Source organism: Hyperoodon ampullatus (assembly GCF_949752795.1).
Source record: "Hyperoodon ampullatus genome assembly, chromosome: 2".
In the NCBI taxonomy this organism is placed as follows: domain Eukaryota; kingdom Metazoa; phylum Chordata; class Mammalia; order Artiodactyla; family Ziphiidae; genus Hyperoodon; species Hyperoodon ampullatus.
The window spans coordinates 25,740,517-25,755,806 of NC_136915.1; the positions used below are offsets into that span (position 1 = coordinate 25,740,517).

General features: G+C 41.9%; 2 protein-coding genes across 2 annotated transcripts in view; one reads left to right on the forward strand and one right to left on the reverse strand.

The window, feature by feature from the left end:
- Positions 1–238: 238 nt before the first annotated feature.
- The window catches only part of SNRNP40 (small nuclear ribonucleoprotein U5 subunit 40), a gene marked incomplete at its 5' end in the record, with an annotated part of 38,791 nt that continues 23,739 nt past the window's right edge, over positions 239–15,290 (reverse strand). The window contains 5 exons of the mRNA XM_079728481.1: positions 239–758; positions 1,489–1,592; positions 5,563–5,624; positions 6,891–6,973; positions 10,824–10,944. Coding sequence (XP_079584607.1) covers positions 709–758; positions 1,489–1,592; positions 5,563–5,624; positions 6,891–6,973; positions 10,824–10,944 — 420 coding nt within the window. The 3' untranslated portion in view covers positions 239–708. The remainder of the gene's footprint in view (positions 759–1,488; positions 1,593–5,562; positions 5,625–6,890; positions 6,974–10,823; positions 10,945–15,290) is intronic.
- On the forward strand, positions 11,056–11,526 carry LOC307048366 (U3 small nucleolar ribonucleoprotein IMP3-like; the record flags this gene model as incomplete). The annotated part of the gene is made up of 1 exon (XM_079697440.1): positions 11,056–11,526. A coding segment is annotated over one exon (471 nt), but the record flags the coding sequence as incomplete, so codon positions are not given.

A 15,290-nucleotide genomic window follows, 5' to 3' on the forward strand; every position in this document is an offset into this window, starting at 1 on the left:
GCCAATGCTATTGTTACCAGCTGAGAATGCCCCAAATCTGCCCACTTCAGGAAACCGGAGGGTAGGGACTGCTGCTCAGAAAAGTGCTTTTGGCAGGAGGCAGAGTAGACACAGACTATGTTCAGCTTCTCGGAAGTTTAAATGAACTGTATGTATCCCCTGGCCATGTCAGGCTCTGCTAAGATTTACAGTGGTCAAGCCTCAAAGAAAAGACAGCAATAAATCCAATCCACATGGCTCTTGTAAAAAGGCATCTATTTGGCTTTTAATACAAAATGAGTCAGAGAAACAAAGAAAGAAAATATCATACAAGTTATTGGGTTAAAAAAAAAAATCCCCAACGAATAAATTTTGGTCACATTCCCTGTCTTCAGCCTAAATTAGGAAACAGGAGACTATGCACCAACCAATGTGTGTCCCTTTGAAGAAACCTTACTTAAAAAAAAAAAAAAAGAGGAAAAAAAAAATCAATCCCTGAAATCTGGCAGGTGGTTTTAAGAGGCCCCTGTAAGGTTGCCTTAATCATCCTGATGAAATAGGATACTGGGATACTTGTGGTTGCTGGAATATGGCCACCTCCTCCTTGTTTCTTGCTAGTAATGATCTTCATCTGAAGGGAGGATGCTAGCTTGGGCATCATTTGATGCCACTTATGCTGTCTGAGGTCTCAGGGTCAAGCAGCCTTGTGGAGTCTTCCATTCCGTATCTTCACTGAATCTCTCCCATATATAGTCTCTTGTCACTGGATGCTGAGAGAACTGAGGTGAAAAGAACAAAGATAACTGGAAATAATGAAGGCTCAAGGAGACCTGGTGCTCAAGGGCTCTTATGTTAAGAGGCAATTTTGGTATAAAAGAGCAATTAGATTTAGCTTAAATTCCTCTCCTCTTAAACACCATTCACAGGAAACTACAGTATAGTCTGACTTTTCAATACAAGTCCTCTCAAAACCATGAGGTCGGACTGTGCTATGGGAAATACATTATCAGGGTCTAAATCCTGATGTCCCTTGTCACTCAAACCTTAAGAAAAAGACCTTCTCAGTCATTCTAGAAGAGAAGAATCAGTGTCTTTGTCAGTCATTTTGTAAACGTGCGTCCGCTTGGAGAAAGTTACATTTTCTCCTTAAATTCAAAGCTCATTATCTAGTTTAGCTAGCCAATAAAATGTTAAGTTGAAATTTATATCTGAACATTAAGAAACATCATTCTTTTATCCAACTACATCACTGAATCACAGACCTGAAGCAAGTAAACTCAAAAGAACTAGAAATAAACAGACTAACCAACCCCCCTTTGAGGTTAAGAAAATGGATCATTGCTCTTACCCTCACCACTTAGAACAATGGTGAGACTGTCAACGATACCCATAAAGACTGTTTGCATGGAAATTCACATAAAACAGATGTGCACCTCTGCCTCTGTATTCTTAGGGCTCTTTAGGGAGATCCCCTCACTTTCCCTTTCCCCACAGTCAGGACAGACTTACTGATGGGTTCGTCGGGGTGGAAAGCCACTTCATTGATGGAGCCAGCGTGGCCGGGTAGCTTATACAAAATCCTCCTGCTTGTGGTATCCCACACGTACACAAACCTGCAAGGTATCATGAAGAGCAAGGCTAAGGCCTCCCAGAACTGAGGATAGGGGAGAAGCATGGCTTTTTAAGAGAAATGGCAACAACCCTTTATTTATTCAATCCGTATTTACTGAACTGTGCTCTGACATTTAGAAACTAGGAATATAGATTTTAAATAAGGCATGGATCCTGCTCTTGAGCAACTGAGTGGAGAAACAGGAATAGCTAAAAATATCAGCATTACTGGTATTTTCAAACACAAGCTTCTGAAATAGGAAAGATCATGGAGAAGAAAGACAAACGGTTTTTCCTACAGATCCCACACAGAAATCTTCTTTAAAGAGTACCCAATATAATTAGGGTGTAGTTAACTTCATATGCACCTAGGAATGTCTTAAAGGTAACCCAACTCATGGCACGTTGGGAGACTAGGCTGTAGATCCACCTGAACTTCTTAGTACTGTATTCAAATCACAGAGCCCACAGACGGGACAGGACATTTCTGCTATATAAACAAAACCCAACCATACACTTGATCCAAATCTTGCATTGAATTCATGGACAAAATGAATACTGAATTCATGGGAAGGGGCCAACAGAAACCAACTAGTCTAAACTCATTTTACAGAAAAGAAACCTAAGGTACAGTGACTTTTCCAAGGTTACACAGTTCATTAGTGGCTCAGTGGCAGAATTAAAATTAGAACTCTTAATATATTCCGGTATTCTTCTTTCTCTTACCACCCTCAAATACCTTGTGTCGCTTGCCGTCCTCCACTCTCCCCCACCCCTGCCAAAAGAAGTTCCTTTGACCCTCAGCCTTGCTTGGGTCATTTTAAGCTGAAGGTAAAATAAATAGATATTATCTTCATATGACCATGCAAAGACAATCTGTTGGTAAATTTAAAAGGCTGGTGGTTTTCAAACGGGTTATACCAATTATTTACATATTTGTTTTGTTCAATCAACACCTAAAAGGGTACACTCATCAGCACTTGATTATAAAATACCTAGTTCAGAACATTACACTTTTGGTCTAAAATGCAAACAAACAAGAGCTTATTAATTACACTGTTTAGCTCACAAGGGCTAGGCTCCGTAGGAACTAAATAGAAGTTCCACGCAAGGTGGAAGAGAAGGAACACCATCTGTCTACAGACTCCCTGGCTCTAATGCTCATATTTTCCTCAGTGTCTTCTTTCTTGCCATGCGCAATAACTGTCCTCATTAATCAATCTAAGGCTATGTGGCCTACTGAAAAAGTGTGTAAGTTCTGGGTTCAAGTCTCAATGCAACTATTTAATAGTTAAATAACCTCAGACATTCATTTAACTTCTCTGAGCTTCTCTTTCCTTAGTCAAATGATGGAGTAATGATGGAGACAATGTTGATCTCACAGCTTTGTTGAGAGAAATAATGAAATAATGTAGGCAAAGTGCCTGGCACACAGAATTAATGATAGCTATTGTTATGATGAATAAATAAATGAGCAAAACAGAATCACATGAAATCAATAGGCTGAATATGAATAAATCACTCACAGCAGAGAGACTGACCAGTCTTCTCGTAGTCCTTGATAGGAACTGTTGAAGGGTTTCAAATCTGAACATGAGGAGGTAGGTGAATTGCAAGTAGGGAGGAGAAATTTGCCAAATTCAGGCCAAGCTGAAAAGCAGTTTTCTGAGAAGGAACAATACATTTTCCAGGCACATAAAAGCCGGCAGAACCCAAGATCTCCAAGGGTTTACTTTGAGGCCTCACTCTCCATGGCTGCCAATTAGACGCTAAATTTAGAGGGGTTCCTTATCCTCTCCTTACTCTGGCATGGCAACATTTGGCAGGAACCAGGCTCCTTACCCAACAGCACTGCTTGTTGACTTGGGGCTAATTGGTGAGGTGGCTGGTGAAGTGTGGCCAACCTTCAGCAGGTAGACATACAGGCTCTTCCTAGACCAGAGCCATGCTTCCACATGTAAGGTTTAAAGGAACAGTGGGGAGGGAAAGAGGGAAGAGAGGACACTGAAAGTTAGAAAGGACCAATGTCAGAAACAAATTGCTCAGAAGAAAAGCTAGGCAGATATCATTTAAAAGCTTAATTACATAGGAAAGATACAACTCTGCTGAAAATCATGTAAAAATACTTAGAATGGTTCTTACTCTGTCAGAATGTAAGACATCTTAGGCTGTGGGCCTGTTTTTTCAAGGTCTTCTTTAGAAACCTGGCAACTGAAAATCCTTTAGATTCCCTCTTCAGGGCAGCTTGCAAAACCACCAGGACTCAAAGCAGCAATGTGACACGGTTTTACCTGGGCCCTTTTCCCCCCATAAAATACTCAAATACTTGTCCATTTTTCCTGGCATTAAACATGCCAGGGAAAAAAAGTGGACTCTGGAATCCTCAGGTATGTTCAGCATTGTTCACAAGTCAGGAAGGGTGGGACAGACCAAAATGAGGCTTCTTTATGGTTGTGCTAGAGCCCCAAATAGGAGAAAACTCTGGCACATGCTGAAAGCCCAAGCTAGCCTAGGAAAGGCTTCATGCTTATAGGATGGTGCCTGTTTTAGTCAGGTAGCAGGAAAATCCCTAAGGGGGGAGAAAGATGGGGTTAAGCTAAAAAGGGTTAAGACATCTCCCACTGGGAGCTAAACCTAGAGTCTGCCATCAGAGGGCCTCATCATTCTTTACCATTCCACATTTGCAGCCCTGGGCACTTGAACACCCCTACTCAACCTCTGACTCCCAATTATAGGTCACCACAGACATGTCAAATACAACAGCATCTGAATGAAGAATTCTCTCCTTTCTGTTTCTCATTCATCACCTAATTCCTCAGGCAGTTTAAAGTGATAGTTAAAGCTTCACAGTCTTTTAATTCAGCTCAGGGTTGGAAAATACCTAACCCACATGCTGCCATACCCCTCACCTAGCAATCTTTTTTTTTTTTTTGTGGTACGCGGGCCTCTCACTGTTGTGGCCTCCCCCGTTGCGGAGCACAGGCTCCGGACGCGCAGGCTCAGCGGCCATGGCTCACGGGCCCAGCCGCTCCGCGGCATGTGGGATCTTCCTGGACCGGGGCACAAACCCGTGTCCCCTGCATCGGCAGGTGGACTCTCAACCACTGTGCCACCAGCGAAGCCCTCATCTAGCAATCTTGACACTTTTCCCATTGAACCCAGACCCAGCTCTGAATCATCCCCAACATAGGCAGCCATTACCAATAGATGAGCTGATATGCAGGGCAAAATTTGACTACCATCCTTGAGCTAGGAATTTATTCATGTAATATTCACTAGCTGCTTACTCATTCAGAGATGAGTAAGACTCATTCCCTGACCTCTAGGAGCATATAATTTAGTAGGGGTGCCCCACTATGTTTGTCTTACTGTAAGATGTAATAAACGTTAATAAAGGTTAGATGTATACAGTGTGACTACAAGCCAGAACAAAGAGCAATTAGTAATGCCTGAGAGGTAAGGGAGAGAGAGAGCCAGGAGAGTTTATAGATATAACAGAGGTGATTACTAGAGAGATATAGGAGTTTGGATAATGGAGAAGAGGAGATATAAGAGAGAAGCCTGGAGGCATAAGGGATGTAAGAACAGGGAAAGTTCCATGTGAGTGAAGCATTGTGGTGATGGTGGGAGAGAAGTACACAATATGTATCGGAATGAACTGAAGCATGGCAGAAGAATCTCATGAGGGAAACTGGAGCCAGATTAGGAGTTTGAATGTTACTTTGATGGCAAAGGGAATCCAATAACCAAAGAAACTGTTTACCCTCCAGGTGTAAAATGTATCCAGAGAGGGCAGAAATGATGTGTTTGTTCACATGATCCTTAAACCCTTCAGACCACACATGACTTCATCTCTGAGTACAGCTATAACTCTCTGTCTGCTATAGCTCAGTGTCTGCACTTAATGTATTAAACATGAGAAGATACCTGCATGCCTACAGCATTCTTTACCTCATGCCCAGTAATCCTTACCTGTCGGCTGAGCCAGCTGCTATCTTGCTTCCATCAGGTGACCAAGAACATCTCAGAAGATTCTATAATGATGAATAAGCAGGAATCCAATGAATATAATAATGCACCAAACCCCTCTTTATTAGACTATAGCATCACTAAGAGACTTTAAATTTCTTGAGTTTCTTCTTGGCCATGCCACACAGCTTGTGGGATCTTAGTTCCCCGACCAGGGATCGAACCTGTGCCCCCTACAGTGGAGGCATGGAGTCCTAACCACTAGACCGCCAGGGAATTCCCCCTCTTAAATAGAGTTTTAATTATTCTCCCCAGCATATAATCAATAATTATCTTATATTCTGTGGCCCAAGACAGCCTAATTTTTTTTTTTTTTTTTGCGGTACGCGGGCCTCTCACTGTTGTGGCCTCTCCCATTGCGGAGCACAGGCTCCAGACGTGCAGGCTCAGTGGCCATAGCTCACAGGACCAGTCACTCCGCGGCATGTGGGATCCTCCTGGACCGGGGCACGAACCCGTGTCCCCTGCATCGGCAGGCTGACTCTCAACCACTGTGCCACCAGGGAAGCCCAAGACAGCCTAATTTGATATATTTCAAACCATATAAAAACCAACTGTAGAAACTGCTTAATTTACAGTAAATTAAGAGTGGACCTGGCAACAAAATTTTATTCTGCCTACAAACGGAGGCTCCCCTTGCTCCTTTATCTTGATCCTCATTAAATTTTTTGTTTATATTATAGGAAAATAAAAATAAAACCAATTCTAACAAAAGATAAAATTTGATTTATAAAGTGAAATTGAATTTTAATGGGTTCTCAAAAGAAAAACATTAGTCCATATTAACAAACTCTCTAGAGGAAAAGCTGCTTGGAAGAGCTGACTTGGGATTTGAGAGTTTAGAAAAAATTTCTGTCTCTCAGAACTTGGCCTGTGGTGCTGAGGGAAGGGATGTATTCTCAGAGCTCTAATAGCTGGTCACTGGGAGGGTGAGGGAGGCCATCTGGGTAATAGCCATGGGAATCTGAGTCCCATATGGAACACTGACCTATGAGGGTCAAAGTTCCCAAGGAATTAAAAAGATAGGAGTGTCTTGTTGAAGTCCGAAGTCCTAAATTTGAGGGGGGCCCCATCACTATCTACCTATGTGATTGCCTTCTTGCCTATGCTTCTATTAGTTTTATTTCTGGCAAGAACAGTTTTGATGGAGAACAGTGTTACTAGAATGCAGCCCCTTCTCAGTAGAGCTGTTGTTCCTTATCCTTAGCACCATCTTAAATGTTTCTTTGAATCAAATGGACAGTAAAATTCCTCTGCCATGCAGAACTCACCTTTTCAAAGTTGTGCACATTTCCTTGAAATATCTTCACACACCTTTCTTTGGGAGCAAACGGCCGGACATCCCAGACCCGCACTGCAAATTCAAACAAACAAAGCAAAACAGCTATCAGCCAGGGGCCTCCTGAGAACCCAGCTGAAATCAGTATCATGTCAATGACAGATGCTGTTTCCTGGGTGGAGAAAGACCAACATGGTACACTGCTACCTGACAAGGCTTTTTTATTTTTCTAATGGGAACGAAATGCATCCAAGTTCTATTAACAGGGACTAAGGACACAGAGGAAAACTGAGAAGGTAGGAAGGGAAAATGTTGAACACATTGCTGGAGTTCTGCAACAGAAAGTAGTTGGGTGTGATACTGATTTCAACAAAACATTCTGCAAATGATTCGTCTGCCAACCCCAAGAGTCACACCTAGCAAAGTTTCAATATGACAATCTAAATACCACTGACTACTGTGACAGTCAATCTATAAAAATCAAACTCAGGACTAACCTTTTCTAATTTTGCTCATAGGGGAAACTGACAACTACCAAACTACCAAGAATTAGAAAAAGTGAACTTTGATTCCAGTTCTAGCTCTGCTGTATATATGGGGGATATCAGGAAAATAGAGAGGTTGTGTTTTGGTCGCCTTTATAAAGCGAGAATACCACTTGCTCTTTTTTTTAAAAATAAGAATATTTTAAGGGTCAAATAAAATGATACACGTGAAAGGGCTCTAAAAGATTGGCAGCAATAAACTAAACAATAAAAATAAACAAAAAAATTTGTTATTTTATTGTACAGCTATAACAAGAGATTCTTATTTTTATTTTAATAACCATTTAGGGAATCTCATCTTTCCTTACTATGAGCAAAACTAGAATTAGACAATGGCAAATCTACTGAAATAGGATATAAACACCCACAGTAAGCAGTGGCCACAGCCATTGTTAACTAAAGCTAAACCTGCAGTGGAATTTGAGTGATGTCATTTTATTTGAGTGTGAAAAAACCAACAATCCTTGAAGTCAAACAGGTATAAAAAGGTGAAGCTATGCATGAAAGTTTGCTATTCAGCTGAGAATACAGTCAGAAGGTAAGGATGTTCATTCACTCAACAGGTATTAATTGAGCACCCATTGAGTGCTAGGCACAGTTTTCATTACAAAATGTCAGTGAAAACATTTTAGTATATCAGAGGGGCAGTTCCAAACTCTCCCAATATTAAGCATATAATCCAACAGGTCATCTTTCTTTTTTGCTATAGTAAACCCACCCTCCCATCCAACAATTCAAAAATAAGCAAAGAAAGGACAAGTGTGTGTGTAAATCCAGAATATTGAGGTGTTTTAATGAGGATCTCTTGTCACATCAATGCTTTTGGAGTGGGGAGGGAAGATAGACTGGCAGAAAGAGCGCAACTGAGATATCAATAGGTCTATTGATCATCTGAGCTTGGTACTCTTTGAAAATGCTTGAGAACTGCCTTGGATGGATCTCCAGACTCATCTTCCTCAGTAAACTAATCACTATGAGTTTTTTGTACCCCACTTGAATCCATAGCCTTGGATTCATAACATACCAGAGCTGAAATGAGCCTTAAAAGTAAAGTCCAGGTCTCTTATATTATCAGTATAGCAACTGATGCCCAGAGAGGACAAATGCTATGTGCAAAGTTGCTCAGGGATTAGATGGCAGATCTGGGACTAGAATCCTGGCTTCTTGACCATCTCTTCTAAAGTTTTTTCTTTTTCTTCCTTTTTTCTTTTCTTTTCTTTTTTATACCCCTGTCTCCTCGCCTCAAAAGTCAATTTTAAAAGGTTACATATTCCAAGGTATTTAAGATATAGTTCCAACAGAAAAACATAAGCTCTGCAGCAAGAGTTGTGCTGTCTCAAGATAATCAAGTTTCACAGTTCAGGCAATTCAAAATTAACTCACTATTGCCCCCAAACTGATTAAGAACTGTTCACCGGCAATTTAGAGAATCTAAAGAAGTCATATGGAAACAAAAGCATTTTGTAGGTTTGCATGTACCTCTATCAGTTAGATAATGAAAATGACTCCTGCAAAGTTAAGACAGTCGCACACATAACGCAGTGGTGGTTGTGACACGCAGAACGAGTCGCTTAGTAATGTCAGGGTCGGTTTTTTCTTACACTTCTGCTTAAAATATGAGCACCCTCTTGTTCCAAATAATTTTTACTAAAACCTAAAATAAGAATAAACTACATAAGGACTAAAATTCTACTGAGATAACCATGATTTAAACAAAAATCACTGGAGGTTAATGGGGAAGGCACTAAAGAAAGAACAACTTAACTTGGTGCCTGCTTCTATTTACCCACTGCCTTTCAGAGCCTTTATATACCACCGTGTTAACAAGGAACTGATTTCAAACCACAGTCTATACAGACCAATTTCTATGTAACACTATTTTTTTTTTTTTTTTTTTTGGTGGTACATGGGCCTCTCATTGTTGTGGCCTCTCCCGTTGCGGAGCACAGACTCCGGACGCGCAGGCCCAGCAGCCATGGCTCACGGGCCCAGCCGCTCCGCAGCATGTGGGATCTTCCCGGACCGGGGCACGAACCCGTGTCCCCTGCATCGGCAGGCGGACTCTCAACCACTGCGCCACCAGGGAAGCCCCAACACTATTTTTAAAAGCTAAAAAATGTTCAACTTCAACTGCTGAAATTCACAGACATCAGTTCATCAGATGCCTAAAGCATCCTCTGGACTCCTTTGTCCCTGATCACAACAGAAGTAAAAAAGTAAAAGGTTTCCCCTAGGCCCAGATATCACATGTCCCTTAGGATCTATCTCACCAAGCAGGCAGGGAACAAATTTATTTACTTTCTTCCCTATCCACTGACTAAACATTTAAAAAAATTACTTCGCAACTGGTGCCTTATAATGCAGTGTGCTGGACATGTGAACACTGGCCTTTCTGTTCAGGCTTTTATACTTTGGGAACAGCAGGTTCACTCCTGATGTCTTTAACATCATTGGTTCTGCCCATCAGATAGAATTCTTTGTTGGGAACAAGACTGACAAAATGAGCAAGGTGGCTGGACATGGCATAAAAAGCTGAAATTGCAGCTATATCCCAGGCATCTTCTTGGTTGAAGATATGCACCTCGAGCTTTTTGAAATGGTCATCTGTTATGTCATCAGCTCAGGAAAATAGTAAGTGCAAATTCCAGCATTGCCTTTTCCTGGGCAGGGAGGTCAGACTTCCTCCAGTCCACACAGACCTGGTCAGAGAGCACTGGGTTCTTTGAGAAGACCCTGTACCGGGCACTGTGGACAACCACGCTATAAGAGCACCTGTCGGCCAGGCTGGTTACCACAATGATGAGTTCCTTGTCAGCTTTGCTGAGCTGGCCTGTTTCCTTGTTACAGATGGCACTGTAGTAAGCAAAGAAGGCTCTGAATTCCAATGGGCGGTGATACAACACTTAAATACATTTGTTAAAAATCCTGTCTTCTTTTCTATCTCCTCCATGAGCTCTACAATATCAAAAGGCAGGTCTTCTTTGTAGTGAATGGGGCAACGGCTGATGGGTTTGGACTTCTCTTCTTGCTGAGTCTCATAAAGGTGCAAGTTCAGGGTCATCATAGGCAACTTTTCCCAAAACCTATTTGTCACAGGCAAAGAAGAGACATATGCCTCACAACGCCGAGGCAGCAAAGCATCAACATGGCGGCACGTGGCGTGGAGGCCAGGCTGCCTTCCCGCGCACCCAGCCCTCTGGGCCTAAAGTTTTTTCTATTACAACCTGTTTTCCTAATTGTCCTGGTGGACACCTGCAAGCCATTCTGGACTCTTTCCTTGGACCCTCATTTATCCAGCACACATTTCTAGTTCCTAATGCCCACTTTCTTTAGGGTCTACAGTGACTGGGCACTGGGAGAGCTTTCCTTTCCAAAGTTACCTGTATTGTCCATTGCATTGGACAAGAGATAAGAGCCTTCAGAGCTTAAACTCAGGCCAGTCACTGAATCTGCATGGCCTCTCATCGTGTAGGTCAGCTTATTTTGGCGCAGGTCCCAGACCTGCAAAACAAATCAAGGCAGCACTCTCAGAAAATCAAACTGTGAACAGCAAAGAAATAGTTATTAAAGAGTCAACTGCCTGGGAAAATTGGTATCCCCACCCCCTTTTTTTACGAGCTGCGCGTGTTACGCCGTTATCGGCTGCAATGGCGTGAGGACTACACGCGCTACAACCAGCTGAGCCGTGCTGTGCGCGAGCTGGCGCGGCGCCTGCGGGACCTGCCGGAGCGCGACCCGTTTCGCGTGCGCTCCTCAGCCGTGCTGCTGGACAAACTGTACGCTCTCGGCCTAATCCCCACGCGCATGTCTCTGGAGCTCTGCGATTTCGTCACGGCCTCGTCATTCTGCCGCCGCCGCCCGCCCACTGTGCTCCTTAAGCTGCGCATGGCGCAGCACCTGCAGGCCGCCGTGGCATTCGTGGAGCAGGGTCACGTGCGCATGGGCCCCGACGTGGTCACCGACCCCGCCTTCCTTGTCACGCGCAGCATGGAGGACTTCGTCACCTGGGTTGACTCGTCCAAGATCAAGTGGCACGTGCTGGAGTACAATGAGGAGCGTGATGACTTCGATCTGGAAGCCTAGCTGGTATCCCTTCTTAATCTGCCTCTGGGCCAAGCACTACTTTACCACAAAATATAGGATTTCTACCAAAGAAGAAAAAACTCTTGCCTTTCTAAAACAGAGTCAAAGTTACTAAGTTTGACTAGAAAAATATGAACTAATGAATGTCAAATATTAAGATAAAGTTTAACAAAAAATAACAGAATTTAAAGAGGTTATTTTCAATTCATAACAAAATATATTAGGAATTAAAAAACAAAGTAGCATTTAAAACACTTAAACTATGATTCTTAGCAACTAAAAATAAACTATTATAACTATATAAAAACAAGTAAACAAGTCATTTGAAAAAGGCATTATGATTGCATGTAAAATGTATATAACAAGGTAATATGCAAAAATACAGAGGCTTAAAATTTTTCATTTAACGTTATAACATGTATACAATGGAAAAGCATACTTATTAAAAGGAAAACTAAACTGTAGGTTCACTGTTCCCTGGGTAGGAAAGGTAAGAGAAACAGTTCAGCTGAAAATAACCTAGTGTCAGACAGAAAAAATAAATTGTTCATTAAGTTATGGCTCATAAACACACTGTAACACTACGAGCTCTCATGCTAGCATTCGAAGAGCAGAGTGGAAAGAGTGAGCATTTAGGGTCAGACCGAACCAGTCTTTGCAACTTAAGAGTTATGTATCACTGGGCCACTAACCCTCTCTGAGCCTGTTTCTGATCTGTAAGATGGTGATAACATTTACTTCTTATGGCTGTTGTGAGGATTACAAATAGAATGCCAAGTACACAGCAGGCCCAATAATAATTGGTAGCTATTATTAAACAACTCCTAAAAATACTCTGAAGATCAAATGTAAAAATGTTTATAAAATAATCTATTGTTAAGCAAAGAAGGAAAATACAAAACAGTCTATATTTACATAGACTGAAACTATGTAAAAATATATTAAAGGCAATAGAAATGGTCTGGAATGTCATATGGAAAAAGAACAGCAATTTTGTTAAGGTCATTGTTATTATATAAAGTTGCATCCAAATTTGATTCAGTACTGACACATAGTTTTTCTAAATGAAACAATTTTCTGCTGTCCCTTTAAGCAAGGCACCTTCCTCATCTAGAAATTAGTTTGACGTTGTATGTCAAAGCAATACATAAGGCAGACAACTCCACTTTCCCCATCAATAATTCGTGTGTGGAACCCAACACACTTCATATACAATCATTTTTGTGTCAGGATGTTTGTTGCCTCAATAATCAGGGAAGCTTGAAGTGGCTGACATTTTTTTGTTCAAGCTAGTTCCTCCTCTTCAGAGAAGGCATTTTTGAAATCTTCAGCTTTTTAGGAAAGAATATAATTCATCATCCCTCACAACACTTGGGTGCTCCTTCCAGACTTTCCTCTGAGGCGTGCACAGGTTGTTTTGCAGAGCCAAAATGTATCTGGGATTTGCCAAAGAAGAGTGAGTAGGGCACTAATTTAAGCAAAATATTTTGCAGGTGTCCTAATCAGCTGTTCAGTGAATGTTTGGGCATCTGATTAGTGGCAGGCGCTGCTGGAGATAAAAGAGATGTTGTCCCTGTTCTCAAGGAGCTAAAAAAGTGATGAGAGGCCTGGACAGGGGGCAATAGCCAAGACAGCAGAGGGATTAATGTTCCCATGGTACATGGATGGGAGGGAGAAAGGGAAGGTTTCACAGAGAATAAAGCACTTGAGCAGGATATGGAAAAAGAAGGAGATTTTTGTTTGTTTATTTGTTTGCTGCACCACGCAGCTTGTGGGATCTTAGTTCCCTAGTCAGGGTTGGAACCTGGGCGCCTGGCAGTGAGTGCAGAGTCCTAACCACTGGACCGCCAGAGAATTCCCAAGAGGTTGTTGGTTTTTTTTTTTTTTTAAATTTATTTATTTAATTTATTTATTTTTGGCTGTGTTGGGTCCTCGTTGCGCATGGGCTCGCTCTAGTTGCGGTGAGCTGGGGCCACTCTTCGTACGGTGCATGGGCTTTTCATTGCGGTGGCTTCTCTTGTTGCGGAGCACGGGCGCTAGAGCGCAGGCTCAGTAGTTGTGGTGCACAGGCTTAGGTGCTCCGCGGCATGTGGGATCTTCCTGGACCAGGGATCGAACCCGTGTCCCCTGCATTGGCAGGTGGATTCCTCAACCACTGCACCACCAGGGAAGCCCCTAAGAGATATTTTTTATTTAGACAAGATAGAAGGGTATTCCCAGGCAAAGATAATGCATGAAAGCAGAGAGGCATGAAAAAATTACTGGGTTGTAGGGAACTGGGCAAAGAGAGGCAGCAGACAATGCTTGAGTGATAGGCAGGCAAAGGGCAGCTCATGAAAGGTTTTGAATGACTGGCTTGGACTTGATCTCCCTCACTGGGGAGCCACAGAAGGGTTCAGAGTAGTGGAATGAGTTGGCCAGATTCCAGAAAGATCCTTCTGGCCCAGATAATCAGAAAGGATGAGAGCAGAGGTGGGAAAATCTATCTCTTTACCCACTACATTAAAAAAAATCATCAACTAAACTCCCATTCTGACTAGAGCTCAGGATTACAAGCAATGCCAAAGAATTGCCAATCAGATCTTCAAGTCCTTAAGAAGCAGCACATTTTCTTCTTTTATTCATTTTCCTCTGACTCCACAATTCCATGCCCAGGAAGAAAATCCCAAGAGGCTGGCAGGAACAGTATATTTGCTCACAAACATATAGAGAATTTGCTCACTCCAGATTTTAAAAGGGCCTTCCATTTCCTGTTTGCTCCCCCTCTTTCTCAGAATAGGCAGTGCTATCTGAGAGACAGAAGCAAACAAAAACCAGATTCTTCAGGAGTACTTCCTAATGTAGTAAGGCAGTGTAGGGATTTGTCAAGCAAATGCTCAAGGCTGGTAAGCCCCTGATTGCTTAAAGGGTACTTGTTAATTGACTAGAGGCAATTTGATAGAGGCAATTTGCAGGGGACAGGGTTCAAGCCCGGGCCATAGCTACTGAAGCCTGCACTCTGCAATGAGAAGCCACCACAATGAGAAGCCTGTGCACCACAACAAAGAGTAGCCCCCGCTCGCCACAACTAGAGAAAGCCCGCACGGAGCAGCAAAGACCCAATGCAGCCAAAAATAAATAAATAAATAAACAATAAATAAATAAATAAATATATATATATATTTTCTTTCTGGGTCCAAGGGCAGTTACTCACTCCTAAGCATGTCAGAACAGGGTGTTGTTAAATAGGGAGAAGACTGAAATTCTATGGTCTCACATCTCTCAAGCACACCCCCTAGTTATACATGAGCAAAATGAAGCCAAATAGCTATAGCAACCTGATTTCAAATTATTAACTGCTGTCACCAATAAACAATCTGGCAACCTGTATCCAAAATGTGAAACATCCTTATATTTGTTAACACATTAATTTTCATCTAGAAATCTATTCTGAGGAAGTAACTAAATATGGAAAATGTTTCACACACAAATATGTTGGATACAGCAGCATAATTTGTGATAGTGATACATATGAAACAGACTAAATGTTCAGTATATTGATTGCTGCTTACTACATTATGGAATATTCTAATAATAAAATATCTAGAATATTCTAATATTCTAGATGATGGTAGCTGACATGCTGATCACTTACTATGTAACTGCCATGTTGCTAAGAATATTATATGTTTTTTACCTCATTTAATCCATGTAACAACTGTATGAGGTAGGCTGATTATTCCCATTTAGAGATAAGAAATGGAAACTCAGAGAGGTTAAATAAC